The 10,574-nt window shown below is 36.0% G+C and overlaps 1 protein-coding gene across 1 annotated transcript; it reads right to left on the minus strand.

Annotated features, from left to right (window-relative positions):
* Positions 1-2,778: 2,778 nt before the first annotated feature.
* LOC113347741 (conserved oligomeric Golgi complex subunit 8-like) lies at positions 2,779-9,536 on the minus strand. The gene is made up of 12 exons (XM_026591409.1): positions 9,253-9,536; positions 9,000-9,152; positions 6,410-6,558; positions 6,221-6,298; positions 6,010-6,103; positions 5,792-5,866; positions 5,312-5,608; positions 4,917-4,984; positions 4,779-4,833; positions 4,442-4,580; positions 3,582-3,766; positions 2,779-3,474 (listed from the first exon to the last, which is right to left on the minus strand). The coding sequence occupies exons 1-12, from the start codon at positions 9,367-9,369 to the stop codon at positions 3,142-3,144; spliced, it is 1,743 nt and encodes a 580-aa protein (XP_026447194.1). The 5' UTR covers positions 9,370-9,536; the 3' UTR covers positions 2,779-3,141.
* Between the last annotated feature and the right edge of the window lie 1,038 nt (positions 9,537-10,574).

The following is a 10,574-nucleotide window of genomic DNA, read 5'->3' on the forward strand; positions in this document are numbered from 1 at the left end:
GCAAAATGAAATTTAGGTCACTTATAACAATCCAAGGATTAGGATAAGTAACCCTTAGAGTACTAAGATGGTTCCATTGCCTAGTTTTCTCAGACTCATTCAAAGCCCCACACAAAAAATTTATTAAGGAGCTAGTATTCTGACTATCAAGCTTAACAAGAAATTTATCATGTTATAGTTCTTATCCACTATCTGCAGATCAATGTTATCCTTCCACATAAGGCACAAACCTCCAGATAAGCCAATGGGATTGAAGAAAGATACATTTAGGTATTTGTATCTAGATAAAAGATATTTCATTCTTTTCTGCTGGTTTTCTGTTTCAGATAGGAATACTATATCTGGGTTTTGAGATTTTATGAGCATATGGAGGTGATTCCTAGTATCCTTGTTACCAATACCACAAACATTTCATGCAATGATTTTCATGCTTCTAAAACTTTTTCTAAATTGAATGCAGTTTTTTTGTAATTGAAGGACACAATAAAAACAATTGAAGAAATGATGTATATGGATTTGTATGCAGTACACAAAAACTGGGTTGTCTCTCTTCATCTGTGATTCTGTCTGTAGCCTTTGAATCCAATTGTTTCCCATCAAGAGCAATTTCAGTTGAGGTGGCTGCATCAGATCTGTTATCTTCAGATATCCTAATCCTCTTTCCAAGCCTTGCTGGTTCATTTCCACCTTCACCATATTCTAGAGCTTCATTCCTTGGAGCGATAAGAATTCCATCTTTTGGAGGGATGAATGGAGCATTTTTGATTTGCTTCTTAGTTTTGCAGCTTGGAATGGCCACAACATTGTTTTCTTCAGTCAGCTTTTTCTTCCCAGCAGTGATGTTACTTACACCAAAGTAGTAAGGTTTGGTATGAGCTTTTAGTGAGAAACTAAGTTGCTGCCTTACATGCTCCTGTTGTATGTTTTATGATAAAACATTTAGGACATAGATTATGGGGTTGTTTCTCATAAAAAATTCTTATCCACCTTGTGTAACCTGCATTTTTCTTTGCCATAGCTCATCTTCTCATTGGGTCATTGATGTTGATGAAAACACACACTTTGACACCATCTTTGTCCACTGGTATAGCATCTTTTGGCTCAATAGCAATAACTCCCCCCATCAATTACCCAATTTTTGTTACTGATATGACATTCAGATGTTCTGGTATAAGTTTCTTCAGTTGGATCCAAAGAAATGGTGGTCCCAGTCCAGCTCTTTGTACATAACTGAAGAGTTGTAGCTATGCAGGATGACCAAGTAATTGTTGATACTCCATGGCCTTGTTATAAAAACTTTTTGCTTTGTGTCATCATCAATGAACTTGAACACCATTACATTTGTATCTATCTCCACCACCTTGACTTCACCTTCTGGGATAAAAGACCATGTAAACTTGATGTGGTGTTCTACAGCTTTGAACCCCATTAATCCATTTTCCATTACAATCTTGCCTACCTGACAATTTTCCCATTCACCAGTTTCTTCAATAATATCGTTTCCAACTAATTGAGATTCTTCTTCCTCTTCAGCATCAAGATCCAACGCTGCTTTCTTAAATTTCTCTGCTAGATCAATAACTTGATTATCACTTCCTGCCGCCATAGTGAACTTCAATATTAGTTTGTCCTGTGATTCTCTGACTGGTTTCCCTTGCCTATTATACTTGTATAGATAAGAAGGGTTAGGGTTTTTTTTCCAAAAGAATGGATTTTCTGGCGAGATTGTTGAGTAGAAAAGATATGATTGTTATAACCATATTTTTTATTTCCGGTAACAAGATATATGAATGATAATCCAATGAGAAAAAACAGGAGATTGTTGACATAATTGAACCATCTTTTTTGAATATCAAATTTTCTTTTACTCCGCCTTTTCTTCCTTTGACTTTTCTTCCTGTGGCTAACGGATCAGATGTGACTGAGTTGAACTTTCTCATGATGAAGAAACAATAGAGACAAAATGGCTTCCACAAGCAACTGGGCTAACAGAGCAAACCCTTTAATCACAATATTCATACCGGCAAACGTCATTCCAGAGAGAACAACCTGTAAACACGTTAAAGGAAGTTAAAGAAATTAAAAATCCATTAAGGTTCAAAAAGTAAAATGAATAATTTTTTAAGAAGTAAGAAACATGGACTATTGAAGTATTGAATTAAAATCTGAAATCGATGGATTATTGATCTACAAATTGGATACATCTGCAAAAGACATGATAAGAATGATTAGAGAAAGAATAGATCAACTATTAAAACATGATTTTGATGTCAAAGGGTTTGATAACAAGGATGAAAAATTTAAAACTTTTACTGAGCTGTAGTCGCCGATTCACAGAGACATAATGGCCTGGTCAAATATCAAATCACCCTTTTCTTTTAGGATTTTTCTAAGTTATGACTCGATATCTGACTCGGCTTATACATCTGACTCATTTTGAGTTAGATATCATTTTGTACCTGACTCATGCTTATGCATCTGACTCCTAAGCATTTGAATTAGGTATCATTTTGTACCTGACTCACACATATCTGAAATGGATTCAAATGTTTTTTTTTTCGGATCCGGATGTGACGAGCGAATCCAAACGAATCAGTTGAGTCCAAAAAAAACGTGCAACATATAAAAGTATAAAAAAATTGGTTAGGACTTGCATTTACCTTTTTTACGAGACGACCTCTGCTAAGCTCATATAGTTGGACAAAGAGAAGAAAAACATTCACCATTTAGGATTCTAGGTTGCAACTTGGATGGCAAAAAAAAAAAGGGTTAAGAAAATAGATATTGGAGTATCTTTTAATTAGTGGTAATTCCCACAAAATCTAACCAGTATAACATTAACAGAAGAACATTGTGATATTTCGATCTCGTTCAATTTTATATAGCGGGAACATTACAGAACTCAAATATCATTTTCGCTTCTCTGCTCTCTTGAATCTAACAGATGGCGAAATATAAAATAATCGTGTTTGATGGTAACAAAAATATTGGAGGAAAAACCTAACCAAGAAATGTGCAGGATATGCTTATAATCTGTATTTGTTCGTCGTTGTGGAAGTGGAGAATGGCTTCATCTACATTGCTATAGGGTACAAATGGTGATCAAATATTAACGCTAACAAAGTTCAATTACATGAATATTTATGCTTCTTCTCCTTGGTTTTCAGCAGGAGTAGAAGTCTGTTCACTTCCATCCACCTCAGGTGTCTCCGACTGTTCTGAAACTTCTACTTGAGCATCTGACGAGACTCCATTTTCTACTGCAACTGGATCACTATTATTTTGACTATCATGCTTTTCTTCGGACTCATTAACTACTCTAGGAAGCTCCCTTGTAGGAGCAGGAGGAGGGGGAGGAGGAGCGACTGCTAATAGTTGGCTAACTCCATCAAACAAACTTTTTGACTCCGTGATCAAGGCAGCTCCACCAGGATAACATCGACCAAAGCATGTTGCACAATGCGGATATGCGACCTAAAGATTGAATCCATCTTATATATACGCTTTTGGGATAAGCAAGATGAAAGGGGTGGATAGTCGTGCAACAGGTGATATGTCTAATTGATTTCATGAATTCTTACCTCAAGGAATGCGCGGCAGAGTGAGAGAAAAAGCTGTGACTCGTTCTGTCTCAGCATTCTTGTAGCATTATATAACATCAGGGAGTCTGAAACTGCCCGGAGTCCCTTAATAACTTCCTGAGCCACCACAAGTTTCAAGCTTACTGGGGCACATGGCCGCAATTCGTTCGTAGCGGCTGAGACACCTGCAACAAGAGATTGAACAAGATAACCTTGTTAGAATAAGCATGCCCCAAATTTGATGGCGCTTTGCACACGGTATGTTAGATGTTTTATCTTAACAGTGAAGGGACTGTGCATAACAATGATCGACCATGATGTGCGCTATGGGTTACTGTCTTGTGAGTCTATGTAACAACATTAGATCATCACGTACAAATTTAATTAAAAATGGGATGAAATTACGCAGACATGTATATTTCTACACATACGATTGCTTTTGCATTTTGGTAATTTCTAATTTGTCATGCTCCACACCACATACCAGTATCGGAGACATGCACATGGATCATTGTTTAGTTGGTTTACGCTCAGTATATGTTTAATACATGGAACATCTATCATCTTAAACACTATCTCAAGCTACGACAGTTCAGATATTGTATGGACAGATTGACACTATTGTATAGCATACAATTTCTAAACTTGCACATATTATTACGTAAATATTTTACAGTAAGTTTCTAATTTAATCAACAACACTTATGTGGCACTACAATCACTATAACCGTACGTTTATCCAAAGCTTTGAGACCCATACGAAATATAATCACAAAATAATTGCCCACTGTGTGGATCCAACTGTCTATTTGCTAACATGGACATGGAATACAACCAAGAAAGAGGTTAGTCACACTCACCATTAACAAATATGGCAAGAGGTGGATGCTCCATTAAATAAGAGGGTGGAGTCACATCCTCTTGACTCTCCGCAGATGGACCATTGGTTGAAAATCCTGTTGGTAGCGCAGCAACCCACCGATGTGAATCTAAAACTACCTAACAATACCCGTTGAAAAAGGAAACATAATCAATAATCACTAAAATGAACTACCAAGTAATACAACAATTCAAGTTGATTCTGAACCAATGTGACAAAAGATTAACGTATTCCTCATTGAACAAAACAAAGTCATCCTACTCGACTCTAACAGCAGTATTACAATCAACTATCTTAGACACAACTTACAAATATACCTGAAAATTCTCAACAGCAGTGGCCATATTCTTCGAGAATAAGTTGAGTACTGCACTGAAGCAAGAAAGAACAAAGATCAGAATTCTAAATCACCTGGAAACAAGTTGTTGAAAATAAACAAAATGAAAGCCATTTACTCTTCAAAAAGTGGTGGAAGCAAGCCTCGAAAATCCAGTCCAACCCAACCAAGACCCATGGCACAATACTGTCAGAGCACGAGAAAAAGGTGATCAGTTACTAGCAATTTATTTTGAAAGAATTTTTCTAGCGAAGAGCTATGACTTGCAAGCCCTTAAACTGGATGCTGTCCACTGTACAATTTATCATATCAGTATTTCTATTGGTTTGGTTTTACATAATCAAGGAAGAAATATCACTGATTGCTGAATTAAACAACAAAGAGGAAATGGCCAACTATTTGTTGATGGGCTACATGATCACACGCTTCTCAGAAATGTACAAATCGGAGGGAAAGTACAATCTTGCTAGGAAAAGAATGTAAAAGATGATATTATGGAGGATTTTTTTTTACCATGCACTGATCTAAGATATTTGACAGTGATCCACCCTCGGTAATCTTCGGAAGCATGGTTTTAAGAGTTTTGAGGAGAGAGGTAATTTGATGCATAGCCCAACTAAACAGAAGACCACCATCATAGTTTTGCTCACTTCCAGATTTATCGTCAGCAAAAATTGCTCTGTATTGATTAACAACGTCAAATAGATGCATTCTAAAACAGTTCACCATCCCTTTTAAGTAGTCATACGCATTTCTCTGGTCTAAGTCATCAAGAATGCCTGCAAGCCACGATTCTCTGCATCTCAAAAACTGACTCCAACGAAAAGGAATTTCTGTTAGAAACAGAGCCAGAATAAGGAAACATAAATATATATACCCGTGAAAGCATAAAGTTTGGTGACAACAAGAATAACTTTTTATCACTTTAGCCTACCATAAATGAGATATCAACAGGAATGCCTTTTAAAATATATAAAGAGATCATAGCAGTACCTGTAAACGCATTTCAGACTCAGTAAATACTCCTATTCGGCGTAAATGTCCAATTATACGAAGACATTCGGGCAACTGCATTAAAAACCATCGAATGGGAAAGATCAGATCTCATGTACTAAAATCATATTTAAGAATCTCTAGAAAAAAAAAATGGATAAGTGAGGGAATACTTTACTGCTTCTGCAGTTGTGTTTCTTATGTTAACAATACAGTACCTGGATATTAGACCGAAGTTTTTGGAGAAGCTGAGACAGAAGAGATTCGGTTGTATGTGCAACTTCCGCTGCTAGTGCCTGAATCACAGGTAGCCTTGGCCAAGAAAAAAAAAGTTTCAATTCCATGGATTAAAGACTCTACATTTTTATTTTAAAATTGGGAGTAATTAGTAAAACTTTTCCTTTTGATCAGATAATTACTGAAACTTACTTCGGATGCATCGTTGACAGTTTGCAAACAAAGGCTTCCAAATCCAGGGCCTCGTCATAATTTCCATTCCTTACACATCTACAGCAAGAAGAAACTTTGAGTCCTTAAAACTTGGTCCAACATAGTCTCCACTAATTACTGAAGGACGGCGAGTTTCAGTTTAAATAGACAAAAATAAAAAACACTTACGTGTCCATAAGCTGAGGTATTTCAAGCAAGTCGAGCAATGTACTGTGGTTTGCTAGTAATGTTCGATTCAGCTTTCTCTTCTCCAAAATCTGTTGTGCAGAGTCAATGAACTCCGTGCAACCGGATGTAAGCTTTGGAATCTCATTTATCTGTTCGGAAAACAAAATCTTAGCTACATGATTTCCATTTTAATAAAACACGCACCAATTAAGCAGCGCTACTGTGTAAAAGATTACCCAGTATGCCCACAAAATAATATTACAGAACGAGCATCAGTAATTGCCTCTCATCACAAGCTTAAGTTTCAACGGGAAAGATAATGTTGCCAAATAGACTCTACAAAATACTTGCACAGTGCACAAAATAGTAATTTCTCAAATTTGTGACAAAGTAAATGTACCAGAAATGATAAAAAGATTACTCAATATGCCCTTAAAATTGAAAAAGAAAGAACATCGGTTGTTGCCTCTCATCACAAGTTTAAGTTTCAACAGAAAAGCTAATCATGCAAATAGATTCTACAAAATACTTGCACATACTACTAATTCTCACATTTGTGACGAAGTAAATGTACCCACATGATATATTCCCTACTGTCCAATCGTGGGAATATCCCCACCATTGCTGAAACTTGTCATAACAACAGAAGGACAAGTCGTAGTAGAGTCCTTCAACAACATTTCAATAATCAAGATCATGGCCTTGTAATATTGAAGCCAAAAAAGAGGAAAAACGTAAAACAGACACATAACCTAAAATTAGATCATATAGAGACTATCTTAGTGTTGTGGCATCAATTGCCCAACGTGGACACTCCTCTAACCTTGCTTTCTTCAACAAAAAATATATACCTCTACTAGATGAGTAAATTATTTAGATAAATTCAGTGGCGGAACCAGGATTTCCAATTTTGTGTGTGTGTGTGTGTGTGTGTGTGGGGGGGGGGGGGGGGGGGGGGGGGGGGGGGGGGGGGGGGGGGGGTAAAAAGAAAATTTGTCGCACCCAAATCAATCTGGGAAACACTATTTCACCTTGAAAGCAATAACAAAATAAGATCATATTAAAACAGCAATGTACAAAGTTTTTTGTCAACAGACTCCGCCTCAGACAGAAAAATACTCTTACTAACAAGAGTTCAATCTTTGGGGAACATCTCTATACCTTTGCAAATTGCTGATGCATTGAAAAGAAGTGGAATCTACAAACAGATGTGAACAACATGACTTAGATTAAATTTGTTATCGTTCTAAGCACTAAAATATGACACTATCAGAACCTATACAAAGGGCAGGCCAAAGAAATTCTTGTTGAAGAATCTAAGAAATTCTTTAAACACTCAATTCCATAAATTTGAATGGCTCGTCGTAGCTTACACGAACCTAAAGAAAATTTCTAAGGTACGAAGGGCCATTAAAATTCACAGCTGTGAAAAGTTTATGAAATGTGTTGCAAACTAAATTAACCTCAAATACGCTACTAAGCCATCTCCATAAAGCAGTGGCATAGCTGCATTTAAAGAACAAATGGGAATTGGTTTCTAAATGGGAGTGAACAACACATAAAGAACAACTTGAAACTACTGTAATACCTAAATCCTGCATCACATCATCAGTTGAGACTCTGTCGTGGAGTAGTTTCCATGTTAACCAGGCCTGTTCAGCAGTACCCTAGCTTCCCATACACTCGCAAAATCCATATGTGTGCAGTAACACTATAGAGTAATACTGTAAAGATTCTATTACTTTGATGCAATTAAGTCAAACTTCCAGTTGAGTTTAAAATAAATCATCAATGACTCCTAACCTCCTACATTAGTAAGTGTTTACAGGTGACCAAGCAAATAGATAGTATAAGCATTTCGACAAACACTTACCGAGCATCCCTCGTATTGCACAACATGGACTACCTCTCCCTCCCATTTTTCTCTATTATTCTTCTACTTCACAAACAACAACAGATATGAATATGGTGGACTAAATTGCTTGGCTTGGTGGACTAAACATAATTTTCTTTTGGACAAAGGGTAAATTACTGACTTAGTGAAGTTTTGTAAGAAAAACAAAGGGGTGGGGGGTGGCTACAGCCAGGTTTAGTCAACCTGTGCTTCCGCCCCTGGATAAATTGATGCCAAGTTCATTTTTCTATGATTCAATATATTCTTCATCACAATGTACCTCTTAATTGACTTCACATAATTCAGTAAAATCTGTCACTTAAACTGCTAATATTTGGCAAAATTTTGTTGCATAATCACCTAGAGACTATCTTTGTGTAGCACCAATTACACAAGGTAAACACTCTTTAACAACCTAAACTGGCTTTCTTCAACAAAAATCATCTACCTCTACTATATAATCCATTAATGAGTAAATTCTCCAGACAAATTGGTACCATGTTCATTTTCTATGTTTTGGTCTATTCTTACCTCTTAATTCAGTTCCAATAATTCAAAGTCTGTCACTTAAATTGCTGATTATCAGAAAAAATAAGTTGCAGGATCATCTAATTCAAGTCAAATTTGAGCTTAAAAGGAACCTTAAATTCAACTACAATTTAAATAACTTGAAAAAAAAATCAATAAAATAAATACCGTGGCTTCAAGATGTTTATCAACAGCAGAAACTTGTTCGCGAATCGCAACTAAAGCATCAGCAGCAGCAATAAACGCTCTATAATTCCCAACTGCAACTTCTTGCATTTGCCTCCGAATTCTCTCTGAATCCACTCGTAGCAGCTCCGGTTCCTACATAAAACAATCAAAATATTAATACCAACACACATTTTCATAACATCAAATGATTTAGATAAAGAGAACTAGATTTTGAGGGGATCTGATGAGATACCTTATGAAGACGTTCAAGAGTAAACGAAAGAAGTTCAGAAACATATGGTTGTTGAGCAACAGAAGCAAGAGGTAGAAGACTTGATGCATCCATTGTTGAATCTTCTGATGAATCCATTGATTGATTGATGAATTATACAAATTCGACCCTATGAAAATTTAGGGATCGAATTTTTAGAATTTTTTTTTACTGATCCAGAATTTTTTTCTTTTTTTTTTTGGTTTTTCCAGATCCGGGAGGGGAACGAGTTTTGAGTTACTGTACTGGATCTGATTTTTCCTGGACCTTAGTCTTGGTCTATCGTACTAGAAAGCTATTTCCACCCATTTGTTTTCATCCGGGAGATACGGTTTTTCAGAATCGGACTTTGTGCCAACCTGACCAGACGACGGATCGAGGGTGTCCATGGATGTTTGAAAACTCGATATTTGCTTGAATTCATATCCGAAATATCTAAAATTATAGGTTTTCGAATTTTTTTATAAGAATAAAAATTCCGATACTAAGGTATATTTTCTTAACTACTAATTAATTTTTAAATATTTTTTTGTTATTATTTTAAATGATTACGGATCGGATAATATCCGTTATCCGGATAAAAAATTAGGGTGAGAAAAATATCGTTTCGGATTTCGAATCGAATACGGGTAGTATATAGGATATTCGGATTCTGATACGTATAGCACACTATTCGCATCCATATACATCGGTTGACACCCTTACACGGGACACAAAGATTTGCAAAGATGTAGGAAATAAGTTGACGTCGTTCACCATCACGGAATAGTAGGGTGTGTTTTTGGTGTAAAAGCCTCTCGCATCTGTCTCATTTTTTTTTCCTTTAAATTTGGATTGCGTTAAGTACTTTTGAATTTGTGCATACTCATGACGAGTGTGGACACAATACTTATGTATCGTCTTTTGATTTAACTTTAAATGGTTATGTAGCGAGAAACGAAACTTTTTTAACTTTAAATGGTTATGTAGCGAGAAACGAAACTTTTAGCCCGCATAGTAATTGGGTTTAGTAGCTAACTAGTTAACCAATTAGATGAAACTATCGCACATAATGCTTTTTAAAGGAGCATGCAGAAAGTTGTATTACGTTTTAGGATCAATTCTTTTTTAAAAAAAATGCTCTTTTGAAAAGCAAACGAAGTTTCTGAAGAAATTAACAAATTAGGGAAATTTTATATTAGTGTGAGAGTGAGTAAACTAGTCTAGTTACAAAATTTTACAGAGAAAAAAATGATATAATTTCCACTCCGGGAACAAGAAAAAGCAGTGATTTTACGATTTTTCCATTTATCGCTTCATATCAA

Source organism: Papaver somniferum, chromosome 2, assembly GCF_003573695.1.
Source record: "Papaver somniferum cultivar HN1 chromosome 2, ASM357369v1, whole genome shotgun sequence".
In the NCBI taxonomy this organism is placed as follows: Eukaryota; Viridiplantae; Streptophyta; class Magnoliopsida; order Ranunculales; family Papaveraceae; genus Papaver; species Papaver somniferum.

What these genes read in the sequence shown, in the direction of transcription:
- LOC113347741 (XM_026591409.1), bottom strand. Translation starts at nt 9,369, where the DNA reads ATGGATTCATCAGAAGATTCAACAATGGATGCATCAAGTCTTCTACCT. An exon ending in CTGTCAACGATGCATCCGAA is followed by an intron (nt 6,104 to 6,220) that starts GTAAGTTTCAGT and finishes TTCTTGGCCAAG; the next exon opens with GCTACCTGTGATTCAGGCAC. An exon ending in TCTGCCGCGCATTCCTTGAG is followed by an intron (nt 3,475 to 3,581) that starts GTAAGAATTCAT and finishes TTCAATCTTTAG; the next exon opens with GTCGCATATCCGCATTGTGC.